The sequence below is a fragment of the Trematosphaeria pertusa genome (assembly GCF_010094035.1).
Source record: "Trematosphaeria pertusa strain CBS 122368 unplaced genomic scaffold BU26scaffold_1, whole genome shotgun sequence".
NCBI lineage: Eukaryota > Fungi > Ascomycota > Dothideomycetes > Pleosporales > Trematosphaeriaceae > Trematosphaeria > Trematosphaeria pertusa.
This window is the reverse complement of record NW_022987212.1, coordinates 3,272,494-3,291,773: the sequence shown is the minus strand read 5'-3', so window position 1 is coordinate 3,291,773 and position 19,280 is coordinate 3,272,494. Positions and strand designations below refer to the sequence as shown.

At 53.4% G+C, this 19,280-nt stretch overlaps 9 protein-coding genes across 9 annotated transcripts in view; 5 read left to right on the top strand and 4 right to left on the bottom strand.

Annotated features, from left to right (window-relative positions):
- Positions 1-318: 318 nt before the first annotated feature.
- On the top strand, positions 319-1,705 carry BU26DRAFT_546025 (uncharacterized protein; the record flags this gene model as incomplete). Its single annotated transcript, XM_033831810.1, has 2 exons — positions 319-655; positions 1,033-1,705. The coding sequence occupies exons 1-2, from the start codon at positions 327-329 to the stop codon at positions 1,703-1,705; spliced, it is 1,002 nt and encodes a 333-aa protein (XP_033691786.1). The 5' UTR covers positions 319-326.
- Positions 1,706-2,153: 448 nt separating this feature from the next.
- BU26DRAFT_29149 (uncharacterized protein) lies at positions 2,154-3,414 on the top strand. Its single transcript, XM_033821647.1, has one exon. The coding sequence runs from the start codon at positions 2,374-2,376 to the stop codon at positions 3,115-3,117; it is 744 nt and encodes a 247-aa protein (XP_033691785.1). The 5' UTR covers positions 2,154-2,373; the 3' UTR covers positions 3,118-3,414.
- Positions 3,415-4,803, top strand: BU26DRAFT_29118 (uncharacterized protein). The gene has a single exon (XM_033821643.1). The coding sequence runs from the start codon at positions 3,712-3,714 to the stop codon at positions 4,432-4,434; it is 723 nt and encodes a 240-aa protein (XP_033691784.1). The 5' UTR covers positions 3,415-3,711; the 3' UTR covers positions 4,435-4,803.
- BU26DRAFT_29107 (SPX-domain-containing protein) lies at positions 4,632-8,176 on the bottom strand. Its single transcript, XM_033821640.1, has 5 exons — positions 7,520-8,176; positions 6,234-7,437; positions 5,846-6,187; positions 5,024-5,801; positions 4,632-4,974 (listed from the first exon to the last, which is right to left on the bottom strand). The coding sequence occupies exons 1-5, from the start codon at positions 7,978-7,980 to the stop codon at positions 4,829-4,831; spliced, it is 2,931 nt and encodes a 976-aa protein (XP_033691783.1). The 5' UTR covers positions 7,981-8,176; the 3' UTR covers positions 4,632-4,828.
- Positions 8,177-8,373: 197 nt separating this feature from the next.
- On the bottom strand, positions 8,374-10,766 carry BU26DRAFT_412842 (tryptophan synthase-like protein; the record flags this gene model as incomplete). Its single annotated transcript, XM_033822991.1, has 5 exons — positions 8,374-10,099; positions 10,153-10,385; positions 10,446-10,516; positions 10,577-10,664; positions 10,719-10,766. The coding sequence occupies 5 exons, from the start codon at positions 10,764-10,766 to the stop codon at positions 8,374-8,376; spliced, it is 2,166 nt and encodes a 721-aa protein (XP_033691782.1).
- Positions 10,767-14,222: 3,456 nt separating this feature from the next.
- On the top strand, positions 14,223-15,300 carry BU26DRAFT_599406 (uncharacterized protein; the record flags this gene model as incomplete). The annotated part of the gene is made up of 2 exons (XM_033835099.1): positions 14,223-14,351; positions 14,485-15,300. 2 exons carry the CDS (start codon positions 14,223-14,225, stop codon positions 15,298-15,300), a joined length of 945 nt encoding a protein of 314 aa, XP_033691781.1.
- A 104-nt stretch (positions 15,301-15,404) lies between these two features.
- BU26DRAFT_599405 (uncharacterized protein) lies at positions 15,405-16,636 on the bottom strand. The gene is made up of 4 exons (XM_033835098.1): positions 16,222-16,636; positions 15,908-16,161; positions 15,777-15,855; positions 15,405-15,708 (listed from the first exon to the last, which is right to left on the bottom strand). Exons 1-4 carry the CDS (start codon positions 16,442-16,444, stop codon positions 15,419-15,421), a joined length of 846 nt encoding a protein of 281 aa, XP_033691780.1. The 5' UTR covers positions 16,445-16,636; the 3' UTR covers positions 15,405-15,418.
- Positions 16,637-17,663: 1,027 nt separating this feature from the next.
- Positions 17,664-18,247, top strand: BU26DRAFT_558213 (uncharacterized protein; the record flags this gene model as incomplete). The annotated part of the gene is made up of 2 exons (XM_033832540.1): positions 17,664-17,742; positions 17,793-18,247. The coding sequence occupies 2 exons, from the start codon at positions 17,664-17,666 to the stop codon at positions 18,245-18,247; spliced, it is 534 nt and encodes a 177-aa protein (XP_033691779.1).
- A 315-nt stretch (positions 18,248-18,562) lies between these two features.
- The window catches only part of BU26DRAFT_513550 (uncharacterized protein), an 855-nt gene continuing 137 nt past the window's right edge, over positions 18,563-19,280 (bottom strand). Inside the window, exons 2-4 of the mRNA XM_033827648.1 lie at positions 18,939-19,270; positions 18,763-18,908; positions 18,563-18,729 (exon numbers count right to left, since the gene is read on the bottom strand). Coding sequence (XP_033691778.1) covers positions 18,708-18,729; positions 18,763-18,908; positions 18,939-18,962 — 192 coding nt within the window. The 5' untranslated portion in view covers positions 18,963-19,270 and the 3' untranslated portion in view covers positions 18,563-18,707. The remainder of the gene's footprint in view (positions 18,730-18,762; positions 18,909-18,938; positions 19,271-19,280) is intronic.

Sequence of the window (19,280 nt, the reverse complement as noted above, 5' to 3'; positions counted from 1 at the left end):
GTGTGGCTGCAATGCACAGACACTCTGGTCCCCGCAGATGTAGTCCAAATCTTGTTGTTGAACGGGATTGGGCGAACGAGTCGCCAGCGCACGGACAAGACCGATGAGGAGGCTTGCCTTTATCGCGGATGGAGGCAATTGGATTGCGCTCACGGCGTAGACTTCCCCGGATATGGCGACGCTCGGAATAGCCGGCCTGGAGGCCTTCGCAGGTGCGTAAAATGGCGCGTGTAGTTAGCTATACGACCAATCTTATCCGTACGGCGAGCCTTTAAATCCGGAGAGGGCTCTTGGATGCGCATGTTACACGAGCAACATCTTTGGCGATGACAGGTCATATCATGCGGCAGCCCGATGATCGCATAGTGACCGCGCCCAAGGCTGCGCAATCTTGGTCGGCGAATTTCATTGCCGAGAGCGTGGTTGTTAGTTCTTCCTGGTCTACGAAGAAGGGGGTGATCAGGCAGACCTCAGGCACTCCACCATTGATTGGCCCAGGCCCCAGGCCGGAGAGTGGAGTCACCATGTGCTGGAGAGTACTTTCTCAAGCGTCCCTTTCCAGCTTCCATTACGGAGCCAACCTCCCACAGCTTTGGTTCTCGGTGACACTACAATCGAGCTTCGATTCGCTGGGTCAACATGTCGGCTATAGAACGTGATTCGTGGGCTGATTTGCCCCACGGTGATCAAAGCTTCCCGAAACGGATCACGAGAGCACAACGAGTGGGGAGCGATAGGTCTCTGTTTCACCCGTAGCTACCGCCAATGTGACCACTCCGGGCCGGTGCTCATCACTGACAAGTTTCTCACACCGCCCCGCTCTTGTCCCCGCCCGGAAGGATGGATATTCTGGTCTGGTGTCAAAAAGCTTGTTTCGTTCTTATCCCTTACTTGCGTGCCTCTAGTGTCCACCTTTGTTGCTCTATTTACACGGTGCCTCCAGCCTCTGCACGTTTACCGTACCCTCGTTCCTATCCTCACCATATCTGTACCTGGGTTCGACGCACATCTGAACTACTGAAACACTTGTAGGAACAATGTCGTCCGCCCGCATTCCGCACATCACACCTCGGTGTATACATTCGAGTCACTGATAGAGTGCCACTCACGCCACGATGCCTCTCCAATGAGCTACACCAGTCTCCTCCAGCTACAACTCAAACACATATCGATGTCTTCCTCCTCCGAGCCTCCTTTCAAACCTCCCCCGGTTGTAGAATGCGTCTCGCAAGAGCACTGTCTCGGCTTTGGCAAGCGAGTCCATGTACCCAACAAAATCTGCGCCGAGTGCCTAAAGCGCCACGACCCGCAAGAACTCCGCATATGTGCGAACAACAATCAAGAAGCCATCACCCTCGTTGACGAAGAACTCTCTCGAAAGCAAGAAACGAAGCGAAACATCGAAGCACGCGGTCGATACCTCTGCGCGTTCGAGGACCCGGACTATGAGCACTGTCGGTGGCGTCGACGAGATCTGAATCTAAGAGGTACGCGTACGGATTGCGGCGTTGTTAGGCGTAAGGGAGCGGCCTGCGAGAAGTGTTGGGGACGTTATCTTCAGAAGATTGGGATTGTGCAATACTTTACGCCAACGGGGTTGTGCCATGAAGAGGCGGATAAGGCGGCGCAGGAGCAGAGTGAATCGAAGTCGATGACTGAAGAGGCAGATGACGATGATGTGGAGGGATATAACACTACGGCCTGACGACTCATACGGGGCTTTGGCACTAGGGCGGTCACTGCGGAGTGTAAATTCTTGGCTAAGGTAACCTCAGGTACTCATGGAGCCCGGATATATCAAACGCTTTGCCCGCCTGAACTACACTATCTCATCGTCCTCATCCGGGAATTACCTATCGTTAATGTGATAGGGGTTCAAGTCTCGAAGTACTGGCATGGCCCAGGATATATTTGCTCGTGGAGACCACTATAGAACATTGATCATGCATGCTCGCGCCCACGAGCTTCAGCAAGGACCTCAAGGTAGTATGACTTACCGTTGCGTATTACTCCTCGAGCGGGATAGATGTCATGTCCCGACAGAGTCATACACTACTTTGACTGTCGCATACCCTTCAGAAACATCAGACGACGTTGAGGTATAAATGTCGCCCAAAGACAGCTCGCCGTCACTCCTTCAACATCACCGATTCCTCGAACGCAGGCCTCAAGAAACTTCAAGTATATTCCCATCACCACAGAGAAACCACTTTTTGGTAAAGCTCACAGCGCTATAGCATCCCCGTCAGATATAACAACAGGCTCGACTTCCGAGGAGTATCATAATCCACGCCGAATTGCTATTCATCATCACCGGCACCGCGGTTCACCTATTCCACGAACTCCGACAAGTATACCGAACCTTCGAACAGCATGAGCGGTTTCAAAAATCCAGCAGATTTGACCGCCTGCGCCTTCGGCTCCGAATGCGACAGTAAGCCTGGGGGTCAGCCAGAGGGACCCGAAATCTGCGGATGGTGCAAGAACCTCAGCCCTTTCGTTCTCAGCTCGAAAGTGGCAAAGTATCCCAAAACTTCCACACTGGTCGGCCTGGTAGACGCATACAAACGGGAACTGGAACAAGAATACAGGCGACATATCCAAGAGAGGACGGGATTATTCCCGTGCGTCACCAAAGACATTGGCTACCTTCGACCTGCCGCGGAGGACCCTCGAGATTTCAATCCACAGAGCTACGGACCTTGCGGCCTCGTCCTTCACCGTGGCAGCCTGTGTCAACGCTGTATTCAACGCGCAGTGCAAATACCCTATCCTCGCCGCAATGAGCTCTTCGATGGCGATATGTTGGGGTTTCCGTGCGTTTTCCGGGACATGCGGTATACGTCAGACAACCCGCCCATCACGCCAGGTTGGCAGTTTCTGAAAGAAAAGGATGGAACTCCGGTTGACGACTGGTTTCCTAAGGGTTCGTGCAAACGCGCTGGTCGAAAGGGTCGATTGTGCTCGAATTGCTATGGGCGTCTGTGTGAGAGGTCGCGTTTCGGCCAGTATTTTAATAAGGAAACGGGCGATTTGCGGGCTGATTGGAGCATTAAGACTGTGGGGAAAGAGATAGGCAAGAAAACTCCAGGATTCAACATGTCTGCTGGGTTCTAACTTGGTTTGAGGGAAGATTGGCACACCGGGGTTACAAAGTGAGCTTGCATTAGATGGTTGGATCAGGATTTCTTTTCTTTCGGCTTTTTCTAATGACCTTGTAATGTGTGGTGGAATCGGGGTTTCTTTTCTTTCGGCTTTCTCTAATGACCTTATATTGTATGCTTAGATCGGCATTTCTTTTCTTTCAGCACTGTCTAGATGCCACTCCTTAATTATACTTCTCTAGCCAGAACTTCTTCTCTCTATTATGCCTTCCTGCATATCAACAAGTCACAACGCCACATTGCGTGATGTAGATGTTGATGGCTAGGCAAAATATCCGTTCATCGTGGACTCACTCCAACGCCGAGGGTTGACTCATTCTGTCGATGGGAGTCATGTTGTAGGGATATTGACTCGATCTGTGCAACCGCGCAGAGTCATCAGACGACGCCCAAGTATGAAAACTTCTTCTGTACGTACTGTCTTCCTTCTTCCTCATAACTTCCCAAACACTGCCTCCGATTCACTTCGCAAGCATCGAGAAAACCCGGCAAAGCTCAACAAGCCCTCACCAGCCATTCTTTGGTCAACTCTATACCTCCAAGAAGCATGAGCGACTCAGCATCAACCACCCCTTCACTCCCTATCCCTTGTCCTTACGGTGTTTTCTGCGAGGGCAAGGGCGAGTCCAAACCGGGGGAAGTACTATGCGAAACCTGCCAGGCGATCCATCCCCATCACCTGACAGTCATGGCGAAAGACGACCGAAAACTGCTCCTGGCCGTGGAAGAACATCAAAGGATGAAAGTCGAGGGAGCTCCGACAGGCAAACACGTCTGCCTTTCCCAGGACCCCCGATTCCACGGCAAATTCCCCGGCCTGGTGCCATCCGTGCACGACTGTGGATATAAGGCTGTGTCGTCCACATTCTGTTCGTCGTGCATCAAAGAAGCCAAAAAGCAGGAGTGGTTCGACAAGGAGTGCTTCCCGGATGGAGCGAAGCGGATCGAATGTCCTCTCAAGAATGAGAAATACAAGGACTACGAGTTTCGATGGTATTGGGGTGCTTCATCTGACTGTCAAGAGAGCAGAGAGGATACTATGTGCGAGCGTTGCTCTGCCGAGATCTTGCGAAAGCGGGCTGTGCTTCTCGGCAAGCACAAGACGTCGGACGAGAACCGCTTCAAGGCCATATTTTCTCAAGATGGAAAGCTCTTGCGTGACGAGAAAGGGAACCTCAAAGCCAAACTGGGACCCCCGGAACAGGCGCCGCTCAGACCGACCAGTATAGATGCCGGTATGCCATGGGAGGGGATGTCTTCTGCTTTCTAACTCGTCACGATCCTACGACTCAGAACCATGTCTTTGCTTGGTCCCATGCAGGAGTACCTCTCCTGTATGATACTTGTCTAGAATAACATCTTCTATTTCAACGTTCCGGCGTGCTTGCGGGTTGTGATGCCGTATCGTGAAATGCGTATGCTGATGGCTGAAAAGACTCACCGTGACGAGGGCGTAGAGTGAGCAGCGCGTAGAACCCTGAAGACTTCTATTCCACAACCGCGCCGGTAAACTGTTTATTATGTGGACTCGTGCTCAAACTTCGCCCGTTTTGAACGCCCGAGTCCGCAATTTCTGATAGATGTGTATGCAAATCGCCGCCCATGCACTGCTAGATACTCAAACAAGTGAAGCTATACATACGCACAAAAGCGGCGCAAATCGACTAGAAGCCAACCACGAGCATCAGCCCGTACCCGACCGTGATAACAACAAAAAATGTGATTATAGACGCGGGGATGCCGCGGGTAAGGAAGTGCTTGACATCGAGGTAGCGCTGGCCTGTTCGCTGATCTTCCATCATAATGGCCGCTGTGACACGTCAGTGTTCCTTCAAGAGCACGAAAGGGGATCAACGTACTCATATTCGGGAATCCGGAAGTCGGCAGGCCCATGGCTGCACTCGCCATTAGCACGGAACCCATGACAAGAAGATTCGGATGAGGCTGGTCCATGCCCTGGCCAACCTCTCTGACCAACGGCAGTACAATGAGTGCGGCTACCGTATGGCTAATGAATGTAGCTACTACTAGGATCAAAGCCGCAAAAACAACGAGCACACCGTAGAGGCTCATGCCTTCGACGCCCTCGGTGATCGATCGAGCGATGGTGTGAAGCAAACCGGAAGAATTGACCGCTTTGCCAAGAGATAGGCCGCCGGCTGCGAGGATGATGATGGTCCAGAGGAAGTTGTTGAAATCTTCCTTGTTGAGAATGCCAGTACCGAAGAAGAGCACCAGCGGAATGATGGCAACGACACCCATGTCGCCGAAGATGGGCTCGAGTTGATGGCTGATGCACCATAGCACAATCGTAAGTAGTGTCACAATGCTGATAAACCATTGAGTGCTCGTAAATTTGTCCTTGAGTGGGCGGATGGGCACGATGGTCGTGTTGCGGCCAGGCTTGAAGGTCACGAGGAGAAGCATCCAGATCAAGAGGATGGAGATGATGCAGACCGGCAGGGCAATGAAGAACCATACACCCCACGAAGGCTCGGGAGCCATGTTCTGTAGCGCGATGAGGTTCTGCGGAGAAGCAATGGGGGACGCGGCACCGCCGATATTGGAGGAGAGCGCAATGCCAAGGAGGAGGGCTCTGGTCATGTCGGAGTCGGCGGGCAGGTTGCGGAGGATGGGCTATTTCGTTAGCATTTACTTTCGATCTGGTGGGGAAGATATACCTGGATAATGGAGAAGCATAGTACAGGAGCGGCGACATTGCTAATCCACATGCTAGCAAACATGGCGACAAACATATTGGTAATGAGGACCGTCCTAGGTTTGGTGCCGGCCTTGCTCAGGCAGAAAGTTGCCATCATTTTGGCAATATTGTACTTGGATAGCGCTGCTGCGATCGTAAAACCTCCGAGAAGGAGCATGATGACGGGTGTCCACATCGCAGCGAAGACATAGCTTGCGGCGGGCTTCGCATCTAGACGCGCACCGTTTACGTCGCTTCGCACAACACGGAGGGTGACCGCTAAGAAAGGAACTAACAGAGATGTTACGAATAGAGGAATGGCCTGAAAAGGTCAGCAGAAGCTTGTTGATGGGATACACGGCACCTACCTCGGAAGCCCAGAGCAGACTGACGAAGATCACCAAAGCGAGACAATTCTGCTGCTCTGGCTTGTCCATGATCGGGACCAGTAGCAATACAATGAAGACGGCGAAAATGGCGACGAACAGCCAGAAATTGACGCTCAGGAGCCAGGCCGGGCACCGATACTTGCCCACAGGTGTGGCGACCTCCTTGATCTCGGATTCAATCTCGTCCCCTTGTCGTCGTACCTTCCTGGGATCTGTATCTCTTCCAAGCAGGGTGTGTGCGAGGCCGATGTTGGCGGCTTGTGCTTTCCGCTCGATGCCGATCATCTCTCGCCATACCGTGTTGCGCTCCCAGACCACATGCTCTCGAAGGTGTAGCCTCAGCTCGCGCTTCGCCTCATCCACGTCGCCTTTGGTGCAGATGCGTGAGTAAGCAATCTCCACTCGGTTCAAGTTATGGGTCAACTTGTCCATTGTACTCTGGAGGAACGGATGGGCAGGGTAGACATGCTGTTCGAGGTAGGCACGCTTCAGCTTGCGATCGAGGATCTTGTCGTACTTTTTGAGCACCTTTTCGAAGCCCGTTTTGTTAAGTTGGATGAATGAGCGCAACTCGCACAGCGAGACGTAGACGCTGACAGTTCGTTTCTTCAGGGATACGCCTTCGTCGTAGAGGGCCGAGAAGGCCATGTCATTGTAGTCGTCGAAAGCCATGCTCGTCCTCCGCCGTGATGACGTGAAGTCAACAGACGAGTACATATCGTCCTCGTGCTGGCCGTCGAAATGCGGCCGCCGTCGATGCCCGTCCTGGCTCTTCCGCCGAAGCTGAGATGTCTCGTTGGCGTCATCATCCGAGTCGTCCTCGTCCAATTCCTCCGTAGTCGAAGGCCGACTCGCGTTGCTTGCTCTCCGCGGACGATGGAAGCCAATGTGTTTGAATATACTCCCACTCCGTCCCTTCCTGCCTGGTGGACCATTTTCTTGTTCCTGCTCATAGACCTCCTGCTCCTCCTCGTAATTCTCCTCATCCTTCAACAGGTGATCCACCTCGTCGTATATCTCGAGTTCCTTCAGCTGGTAGAAGGAGCATACTTTCTCTAGCTCTGCGTCTAACAAATTTGTGAAGATCTTGTCGGGGTCGTCGATGGCGCCAGTCAGGAGCGGCGACGATTCGGCGTCGGTCTGCGTATGCTGCTGGTTCAGGCGGCTCTCGAGGGTGTATATCCTGTGCGACACGACATCTGTCAGCATTTGACCTGCTATCCATCCAACGCTCGACCATGGGCATTGTGGGCTGAGAGACGTACTGCTTCTTGAGGTTGCTGTAGGCAATGTAGTGGTTGCTCCAGTCGGGCACGGCGTTGAACTGCAGGCTGTGCGAGAACTTCATCTCGTCTGCCTCGCGAAGCCGCTCGAGCTTCTCCCGTCTCTTTCGTGCCCGCCTGCTCTCCCGCCTTGCCCTCGGTGTGGTCCTTGCTGGTTGGGGGAGCTCCTGGAGCTCGAATGCCTCGTTGCTCTGGCTATCACGGTACCGCTCGGGACGGGCCAGAGTGGTTGTGGGTGAGGGTGCCAGCGGGTTGGTGATGAGGGCAGCGGGAGAGAGAAGCCCACCGCAGTTGCACGAGGAACTAGTGGTCAGGCTAGAGGCGTGCCGCGGGCAGGCTAGAGGCGGTCGGCGTGGTTCAGGCGCGTCAGTGACGGTGTGGTGCTCTAGTTTTCCGCCGACAAGCGGCCTCGGAGCGGATGCAGGGCCAAGCAATCCGCACATGGGTCAATCGGTTGGCTCCCCGCGCTCCACCCCTGCCAAAACCACGTTTTCCTTTTCCCAGCCCAGCACGAGGTCTGATTCTCTATATTGTTGTAGATGGGTCACAAGGTCTGAGAATAGTGCATGCTATACTGCTGCTCCTCGATAACGGTCTTGTTCGGTTGCCAACAGTAGATAGCATGCGTTATCGGCTCGCTTGGCACCACTACGTCATAGCGTCCTGCGCCGAGGCTACCTAGGTAACCTGACGCGCATCAAAACCATCTCATGTCTGTAAGTGAAATACTGTGTATGCACATGCCCGTGTCTTCAAAAGATCCATGCAATGGACATTTCGCTATGTCACGTCAAAAGATGCTCTACTGAGATGGGCAAGGATATAGGTTGACCGTCTCAGAACCGCAGGTCCCACCCAATCTTCGGACCCAGCTTGGGCAGTTCATCAGCCACGCTCTGCACGTCCTTGTCGCCTCTGCCGGAAAGACAGATGACAATGTCCTGGTCCTTGTTCATCGTCTTCGCAAGCTCAAGCGCCCCGTACACAGCGTGCGCAGTCTCAAGCGCCGGGATGATGCCCTCAAGCTGGGAGATGAGGCGGAAGCCAATGAAAGCCTCCGCATCTGTCGCCGCGATGAACTTGGCTCGCTGGCTGTCCTTCCAGGAGGCGAGTTCGGGACCAACACCGGGGTAGTCGAGACCCGCCGAGACGGAGTGAGTGTCGCTGATCTGCCCGTGCTTGTTTTGGAGAACATAAGTGCGGACACCGTGGAGGACGCCCTTGGTGCCGCCAGTCAAGGTAGCACTGTGGCGGTTGGTATCCAGGCCATCGCCACCAGCTTCGACACCGAGGAGCTTGACCGACGGATCGTTCGCAAAGGGGTAGAACATGCCAACCGCATTGCTGCCACCTCCAACGCAGGCAACAACCGCGTCTGGAAGCTTTCCCCGCTTCTCCATCATCTGCTGCTTTGTCTCGCTACCGATGACGGACTGGAATGTGCGGACGATGGTCGGGAAGGGGTGGGGCCCAATCGCCGAACCGATGATGTAGTGGGTGGTTGAGAGATTGACCACCCAGGCACGCAGAGCTTCGTTAACTGCGTCTCGGAGAGTCTGAGAGCCGACCTCGACAGCGATGACCTGGGCGCCGAGGAGCTTGATGCGGAAGACATTCAGAGCTTGGCGCCTCACGTCTTCTGCTCCCATATAGATGGTACACTTCATACCAAACTTAGCACAGACAGTAGCAGTTGCGACGCCGTGCTGTCCAGCACCAGTCTCGGCAATGATCTCGGTCTTTCCAAGCCTGCGCGCGATGAGGATCTGACCTAGGGCGTTGTTGATCTTGTGACTTCCGGTATGATTGAGGTCCTCCCGCTTCAGCCAGATGTTCGCGCCCCCGGCGTGCTCGGTGAGGCGCTCGGCAAGATGTAAATGACCAGGCCGCCCCATGTAGTCGTAGTAAGATCGATACTCTTCCCAAAACTTCGGGTCTTCGTTTGCTTCGTTGAACCCCTTCTCTAACTCGGCCAGGCAATCCATGAGTGATTCGGGGACGTACTGGCCTCCAAATTCGCCGAATCGGGGTGGAAGCGCATGTTCATCGCTAAAGCCATCCGTGTTGAGCGCTTCGATCTGATCAGCGAGGCCGGGTCCGTTAGGCACATCAGCATCGGTGACAACCCTGTCCACCGAAACACCGTTGGGCTCTTTGACCGCAGCCATTGTCTCAACGATGCCAACCTCCCTAATAGTTGATGCCCGGCTGGTCTTTCCGCAGATCATGTCGCAGTACTCTTCGACGGCCTTTGCTCCCTTTCCAGGTGCAGCATCGGCCAAAACGTTGACGATCTGACTTCCAATGACCACACCTTCCGCAATCTTACCAACACTCAGAAAATGGTCTCGGGTGCTGACTCCAAATCCAACCGCAGCGGGTATGTTCCCGGAGTATTTGTGGACACGTTCGAGCAATTGCGGGAGGGCAGCGTTCAAAGTTCCGGTCGCGCCAGTAACGCCCATGCGGGAGACGACGTAGATGAAGGAATCGGCTATCTTGCAAAGGACACGCATGCGATGGTCCGAGGTTGCCGGAGCAATCAAAGGAACATATGAAAGCCTAGAAGCGAGCATTAGCGCCAGTCTGTCTACGACGCTCTCGTAGCCGCTTACCCATAGCTGGCACAAAAGTTCCTGAAGCGCAGAGCTTCCTCCGGAGGCAAATCAACCATGATAAAGCCATTGGCACCCGCCTCCTTTGCATCCTGCAGCATGCGCTCCTCGCCGTAGCTCAGCAGAGGGTTATAGTATCCCATGAGGAGAATCGGCGCTTTGAGGCCGCGCTTCCTCGCATCTCGAACCATCTGAAGGCATCCTTCGGTTGTGACTCCATTCTTGAGGGCTTGCTATGTGCGGCCTTCATCAGATACGTTCAGAGGGAAGATGTGGGGTGTGACTCAGCGTACAGTGTTGGACTTTTGAATAGTTGGGCCGTCCGCGATTGGGTCGGTGAAGGGCATTCCGAGCTCGATGAGGTCTGCACATGTCAATTGATCGGTTTCGAGGCTTCTGGGGAGTGTGAGCATGCATCACGCACCTGCGCCACCGGCCTCCATTCCGAGCATGATGTCGGGCGTATCCTGTGGAGTTGGGTATCCCGCCGTCACATACGTGACAAGAGCAGACTGCGACCGTACTCAGCATTCGTATTCCGTGGCATAGTGTGAGGTGACACTTACCCTGCCCTCCTTCTTGCATTGCGCGAAAGTCTTCTTGATGGCGTCCATCGTGTGGTTGGTGCGATTGGGAATTCGATAACAAGGACAATTGCCAGACAGTCTTCCGGAGGAATGCAGCTCTTATAGATGCACCGCAGCGAAAAGTGAGTCACCTTGAGACTTAGGACACGGGGAGGGGACGTCGAAGGCAATTTGGAAGGGTGAGTCCGTCGGACAATTTATTCAGATGACGATCCGGTCTCGCCGCCTTCGGAGAGCTTAGCGCCCCGCACTAGCTCTGCTTTGGGAAAGGCGGAGAATGTTTCTCCAGCGCCATCGCCGAGACGCCGACTTCAACACCACCTTCTCCCTCTCCGGCTGAGCACTCTTTGTACATATCTCTAACCTGTCCATAGAGGAGTAGCCTCGTATCCTCAATGCTTCAGTCACCAAAATATTTCAAACTGGTCACGATGGATTCCAGGATAGACTGCATGCACCTTGGATGCGAGTTCCAGAATACTTCTCTCCACGCGCTAGATCCCAGTTGAATCAGTCGTTTAGGTCTTTGCCAGTATTGTCCCATGTCATCGTTGCTCTACGGGTTCCGCGAGAGAATGTATGGCGACCCGGAGCTGGCGGGACTCTGGCTGAGCAACTTGATTGGTCTCACAGCCAGACACGCCCAGTCCTTTATGCTCCGTAGTTTCTGGTGCTATTCCTGCCTCTTGGGCGCCGGGAAAACCATTTTTTTTGCCCCATGCTGAGGTAAGCCACAAAATGCTACCTCTTTATGTGGTCCGTGTGAGTTCACTAAAGATCGTGTAGGAGTGGCGAGAGGTGAGGTTGGACGATGCATCTACACTCTGGTTACGGAACCTGTCTAGCTTGGTAAGGACTAGTCAAACAGTCCTCCACCATGATCCTCACCAAGCATACTGTGTGCTCCACCCGCCAATCCCCGTTTTCTTCCCGTCCTTAGAAATGGGCATGCGACGATATTCCCCTCCTCTTTGCTTGTATCCTCCGCCCTAGATTAGTCATCCTCCACTTGTCATCATACCAAAGGTCCGCCACTGGTCTGAGGCTCGTTAGTCACGATTTGACTCTGAAGGTATTCAGGCGGTTGTGCACCTGCTCCAGGCTGCCCTCCGGCTCATGCGTCGCTTCTTCTTCTGCTGCCCAAGAAAAGTTCTCGAACAATCCATCCTCCTGCCGCAGCCGAGTAAGTCGAACTGTGATATCTTCCTCCTTTCCGAATGGAAAGATTCCAATATCCCAAGTACCAAAGGGGCCTCCGTATTCAGCAACGACCATGGATTCCAACACCGTCGCCATGCGCATCCTTTTCGGGCCGTCCTGTAGTATGTTCCACCCGTCTGGATTGGGCATCGCAAACTCGCTCGGGTATGGTGTGTTATTCGAATTGCCTGCACTAGCGGCCAAGTTCTGATGCTGTGGTGGAGGGCCTTGGGGCTCCGATTCGTAACCGTTCTGTTGGCCGTAGAGGTTTAGTCCACCGCTGAAACTATCTACTCTCGTCGGCGGACCCCCTTGCCATTGCGGAGCGTCCTGGAAGTCTTCAACAGCGGGCTCTTCAACAACGTTGTCCCTTCTACGAGGTCGTATCTCCACATTAAATCCAGCCAGCTCCTAGGTAGCTTGGTCACAAAATGGGTTGACGCGAACCTTCCACGCCCCTCCGTACTCTCTCGTAACCATATCTCGAATGGTTCCCGCTAAGGAATTCGCTCGTGGGTCGTGCGGAATTTCAACCCGCCCGTGGAGGTTCAGGAACGTGGATCTGCTCTGGTTCGACGTATCATTCAAATCATTTGCGTTCGCGGCCGGGTGCGCGTGCTGATGTGGGGCCCCCGGGAATACCCTCTCCTCAAGTTCCCGTTGAGCGATGGGATTGTGTATTACACCGTTCAGGTTTTCTGCGCTCGCGGCCGGACCGTCGTGCTGTTGCGGGGCTTTCTGAGGTTCTGATTGACGGTCTCCCTCTCGAGTGAGGTCTGTGCCGGAGTTTAGATTGTTGGACGAGACGCCGTCCGGTCGCTTCTTCTGTAAGCGGCGACGGGGCCGTTCTTCGTTCAAATTACTTGCGCTTGCGGTCGGATCATCCTGCCTTTGCGGAGCGCCCTGGAGTTCTGGTCCCTGGTCGACCTTTTGCGCAAGGTTCGCGCCGCATCTCGAGCAAAAGTTATCGTTAAATGAGCCGCCTCCCGGACATTCGTTTGTTGGACAGCGGCGGGCTAGTTTCGGCGTTCTGTGGAATGGCTGGAGCAACGTAGAGAGACTAGGCATGGCAACGTAAGGTATGCGTGTGCCGATAGCGAACTTGTAGAAAGCGATGGTAAGTGTATGGATAGCGATGGAACGATAGTATGAGTGGTGTCGGTGGAAAAAGTGGGCAATGCAGAGCAAGAGATGGAGGCACCGTCTCAACGTTTTCCTGCGTGCTTTCTAGGACTGCAGGAAGCGGTGATCTACATGGCTCTCAACGTGCAATGAGCCGCATGGTGCTGCAGGAGCATTTCTGGTGACCCTGGAAGCTCTTACCAACTCTCGAGGCATTCATGGAAGCGCAAGATACGGGCCGCAGCCCTCTTCGCTAATCAGGATTCGATTATTCGATTCCAAGCTTTTGGATCGAACTCCAGGATGCTGTTGAATCAGCAACTTGGACAGACCTGGCCTTCCGAATGAGCTGTTGCAACGTTCCCAATCAAATGGCCAAGGAGCACCAGTAAGCAGTCGTCAACAAATCAACAGCATATAACTCAGTCCTGCAGAATCTAGCCTGGAAGGGGCTGAAGTACTTCAGCGGCTTTTCCAACTTTAATTCACAAATGATCAGGGATCTAAAAGACGCTAGGATGCGCTATACAAATTCAGTTGTCGCTGCGAGAGGTATAGTGAACAGAAGCGGGTGCGCGACGGTGCAGGCACCCGTATCCTCGTAAGTCGGACTCCTTCGAGGCGATCTTCATCCACTTCAGCTCCACACCGTCCTAAGTCCGCCCAATTTCCTCCCAATTTCCTCTCCCATCGAATTATTCAGCAGCAGCCGTGCCCGATTGCGCTCAGCGAAGGATCCGCACTAGAAACGGATACGCCCGTGCGGAAGAGGAGCTAGACGAGATTACTGGATATGGATAGAATGTTACCGGATTTGGCCACTTGGCATTCACCAAGTAGACATAGACTGATTATGTTCCGCCTGACAATATATAGTATTGGTAAGAGGTAAGATGAGCAGGTGAACGATGGACGAAATATATCGGAGAAATTGACGGGTGGGTAAGGTATAAAGAGAGGAAGTTAGGTCGGTGGGTTGCTCTTACTTCCCATAACGTTAGGTGCTTGGCTCCATTTACTGCTTGTATCCTCCCGGCTTGCTTCGCTGAACTTTACAACATCTGGATAGAAAGTACTTAAACCCCTCCCGAGGACTTCAACGCACTTGTCTTCGACTCCTCACCAACCATCAAGATGCGTTTTCTCACGCGCTCTCTCCTCATGGCTCTTGCCCTGGCTCTTCCATCCTCCCAGGCAACCAACAATGTCCCACAAACCGTCTACCAATTCTCCAACCCAACTTGGCTCGAAAATGTCCACGTCACACGCAACGGCTCCCTTCTCACTGGGGTAAGACACTCCAGCATAACTTCGTTTCAGCTGCAGAAAGCTCCTCCAGAAGGCTTTTAGCGGATAGAGACAACGCTAAAGCAATTAGCTCCCCTATCTAAGGTATCTGCTAACCGTTCCTCCACCTTTGCAGGTCATCGGCCGCCCCGAACTTCACCTTGTTAATCCTTCCTCGTCTGCCAACCCACTACCCACCGATACGCTCGTCTACTCCTTTCCCGGCGTCGACTCCGTCTTTGGAATCACCGAGTTCTCGCCCGATGTCTTCGCCGTGGCCGTTGGGAAGTACAGTGCTGAAAACGGACCCACGAACGGCAGCTGGAGCGTTTGGAGCGTCGAGCTTGGCAGCAGACACGGCGGGAGCGGAAAGAAGGTGAAAAAGATCGCGGATGTGAAGGACGCCTGGATGATCAATGGTGTTGCGGCGCTGAATGATCACGTTGTCTTGCTGGCGGACTCGTATGCCATGAATGTTATTGCGCTCGATGCGCGGACGGCGAAGTATGACGTCGTGCTTCAGGATCCGAGTATGGCGAGCAATATGTCGGCGTACCCACCCATCGGCATCAATGGGATGAAAGTTGTGCACGACGACCTCTACTTTACGAACTCGCAGCTTGGGACCATCAACCGCGTGCGTCTCAATCTCGATACTGGTCACGCCGTGGGTCCATTTACCGTCATTGCGTCAAATGTTACAGTTGTGGATGATCTGGCGGTTACCGAAAAGGGAGATGTGTATGTGGGTCGACCGCTGGACAACGAGGTGGTGAAGGTAGGAAGAGATGGGAGCGTGGTTAAGGTAGCGGATGTGAAGGGTGCTACAGCGGCAAGCTTGGGGCGGACGAGCAGGGATAGGGGAGTGGTGTATGTAAGTACTATGGGAGGGATTAAGGAGGGTGGTGGGTTCGAGGAGGGCGGGAAGATTGTGGCGTTAGATCTTTGCTGAAGGGGGAATGGGGTAAGCGACGGACGAAGCGTGGTTCATGGTGTGAGGATGGGATCTAAAGTCCAAGTATCAGTGTCATGCCGCTATAAAGCACTCAGGGGTATCAACAACATCCACATTAGTTCTGCCCAACATAGCGCAGCGGCTTCCCGCCCTCAAGCGGATTCTGAAACCACTTTCCTTCCAGCCCATCCACTGGTCCCAATTCAGGATGCACAAACGACCCCGGCGTATTAGGATCGAACCTTCTTTCACTCGCCCAGCCCAAAATATCATCCCAATTGCGGCATTCATGCTTTGACCTGAAGTCGGGCCACGGATTACCGTACCCCTCTACCCATTTCCAAGTGATGAGACTGACATCGGAACTGCATTGGAGGGAAAGGCGGATGCTGTCGATGCAGTGCGCTGGTTAGTTGACGGGAGATGTTAGCGTCGAGATCCATGGACACTTAAGCAGAGGAAGGCAGACTTACCGATGTGGTCCTCCCAGAGCGGATGCTCGGCGGGACTGAGCTGGTACGTCGCGTTGAAAACGTATTTTCGGATAAAGTCCTAGCAGACACGCGTCAGTGACGCCGTGTTGCATGTATCGAACGATGCTCACGAGGCAGTGCAGCTGATGAAAGACGTCCACCGTCGCCAGATACCCTGACCCGTCTGCTAGCTCGATCGATTCAAGACTGCTCTTTTCGAGATCCTCTTTCTGCACGATGATTGTGCCGACGTTGCCTGGGGGCGCGGAGATGCTGTCCCAGAGGGCGTCGACGTCTCTACTAGGGGCTTCTGTGAAGGGCGTGCGGTCGCCTAGGCTGAGATTCCAGTGGGAGGTTTGCGTCTGGATGATCTTGTTTAGAGGTGCTGGGATGAGTGTAAGATTTTGTCTAAGACGATAGGGATTCAGGCGCGGAGAAAACGTACAGTGAACTGAGAATGACGTCGACTTTGATGAGATGTGGAACTCGAGGAGAAAGGATCCGCAAAAGAGATTGATTAGGAGGAGGAGAATGTTGATGAGGATTAAAATGTAGAGTTTCAATTGGCGTCGGGCCGATGGAGTCGTATTAGAAGGAAAGTCTTCGGGGCAATCTTCCGAAGAGTCTCTTAACAAGCTGTAAGCTTCTTCGCTTTTGGAGTGCGACATAACGCTTTACACAACGATATGAACGAGGAAAGATGGTCGCTGTGCACTATCGGAAGGAGGTTGGTCGGCAGAAAATTGGAAGAGGCTTCAATTCCAAGGTTCGGCTTCGCGGCCATTCTGGTGAAGTCGGGAGCGCAAACCAGGTCTTAAAGCTAGCTGTGATGCGATGCATAGCCACGCAGACAAGCCGCTCCTGCAAAGAGCTGGCATGAAGCTGAATAGTCGGTGGTAGGTGGTTGGGTCGTAAATTGTGAGGTTCCTGAAAGCCAAGCCGGCTACGACCGCTGGTGCTACGATGCGGCGCAACGGCTTTTCAGCTACTGTACGTTTCGGGAATAGCCCAAGGGAAATAAATGATCCACTCTACGGCTCAGCAGCTTTCGTCACCGCCTTATAACCGTGAGGCTCGACGCTGGACTGCCATTCTGGGTACGCCGCCGGCGGCTCCGCGCTTACTCGGGGGAAGAGCAGACGCCCAGAGATCTAGATAGATCTCCAAGATCTCATACTCAGATCTCTGGTTATTGAGCAAGCAGTGTGATCCGAGGGCTCGAACGTGGCCGTCTAGCCCATTGCGCGTGGCAGAAATGCTTGGATTCCATTCCACCCACAGCTCAAGCCCCCTGGCAAAAAGGCCCAAGCTCTTCCTCGCCGAACTCTGCTCCAAGCATGAGACCTACTCAATGTATACCTCTTGCCTTTTTTGATCTGCTTCAGCTACTACGGTACCATGGGCTACTAGAAACACGCTTTGCCGAAACACTCAGCTGCATGGACAGCGTCCAAAGAGAGTGCCTCTAGTAACTATTCTATCGTGAAGAGCCTCAACTAGTACTTTTAGAGTCTTCACGGGCTCACCGAATGTATTTTTGGTGCTCAAGGTACGGATAGCCTGTACGCCAAACCATTGTCACCGCTCCCAGAAGATTAGGAATGGAACTCTGCAATTTTTGGCCTCAAGCTCGTGCACATCAGCAATGTCACGTATACACAGGGTCGGTGAGAGAACTACAAGCGTCATGAGCCTCAAATGCATATAAAGACGGTACCTTCGAACCTTGAGAATCCACATCAGCAGCAACGAACAGTCTCGACCACTCCAGCGCCATTCAAGTCTCCTCACTTCTTTGCATCCAGTCCTATCAATCCTCTTTCCTTCCCAACAACCCAACTTCCAAACCGAGACGTATTAGTCCATCGTCAAATTCAATCTATCAAAATGCAAATCTCTACCATCATCAGCATTCTCGGCGCGACTTCTGCCGTCTCCGGCCTCGCAGTCCCCCGCTCAGCTCCAGGTATGTTTCTCCAAAACATGATCACTTGTCCCCCTACTAATCCCAACCAGCCCCGGACGTTCACGAAATCTCTACCCTTGGTTGCAAGATCACGCTCGGTTACGGCTACGGCTGCAGCACCAAAGTCGCCGACCCCACCACTCCATCCAAGCGCGGCGAATACTTCCTTCCTGAAGCTCTCCGGAAGCGGGGCTGCAATATCACCCTGGGCTATGGATACTCGTGCCCCTGGGCAGTAGAAGGAGAGGAAGAACAGCCAGAGGCAGAAGGAAGCGCACCCACTACTCCCACCAAGCGCCACGAAGACTCTCTGCCGGAAGATCTCCAGAAGCGTGGTTGCGAGATAGTACTGGGTTACGGTTATAAATGCCCCTTCGACGTGGAGGTGCCGGAGCCCGAGGAGCCCGCTCCTGTCACTGCGGTGAAGCGCAGCGATGAAGGAGCTCTTCATAAACGGGCGTGGTGCAACATCTCTCTTGGATATGGATACGGATGCAATGCTTGAGAGGGCGCACTTGGAGAGAAGACCACAGCTCCTTTGAATCTGGTGGCATGATGTTCGTAGGACGCGCTGGGGCTGGGCAAAGGCGGAGTGAATAGGGCGCTTAATGGGCTTGGGTCGAGAGTATAGCATATAGGGCTTGGGTACTTGCTTTGAGGATCTTCGACGCAGATCCGTAGTGTCTCACATATAGAGTCTTTGCACATGGTGTATAGGCATGAGTTGACAGTGTATTGCTACCTAAGTTGTTCCTAGTGCTCTACCTCCTCTCCAGATCCAAGAGGTCTTGGATCCAGTCCTCTTTCCACTCGCTGATGCCCTCAATGGCCTTCTTCTCCTTGGTGTTGTAGCTCTTGTCCTTCTGCGTTTTCCGAAGCAGACCTTTAACGAACTCTTTCTGTTTAAGGATGTAGTTAGTGTCGCTTAGAGTGTTTCTCTTCTCTGCTTTGCGTTAGTTAATGCTTTAGAACGGAGGGGCATCTATACTAGCTCGCTCCTCTAGGATCTTAAGGTGCTACTTAAGGAACTGCAATGCCCTTGTGGTGTCGTGCTTAATAGAGCTAGGCTTGCAATCCTTGCTAGCTCCCCCTAGCCTCCTGTTGCAGAGCTTATTAAATATAACTGCGTCTATACCCCGTAAGCTCGCATAGGAGTTCCGTGTTGTCTAATAGAAAGAGTTTGCCAGTCCTTCAACGGAGAGGAGAATCGGAGGTGCCATCGTTCGTGTGTAGTGTGAGCTGCTCGATCGAATATTGTGCAAGATGTGGTGGACTAGGAGCGCAGGCAAGAGACTCCGTTTTATACCTGTGGGTCTCGCGCGCAGCGTCTATAGCTGTCCGCCCTCACTGCCCTTTTGCTGGTGTTGTTTGCGCCCTTTTCGATGACCATCGTCGTTGTTGAGGAGCTTTCTAGGGCTCCTTTTTCGTTGGCAGCTTCGTGCCATGGTTCGTAGCGCCGTGGTGGGCTACGCCCTCGTCATCCGCGCCCGAACCGTTCTTTTCTGTCGACTTATGCCACCTGCCCGTGGTTCTGTGAT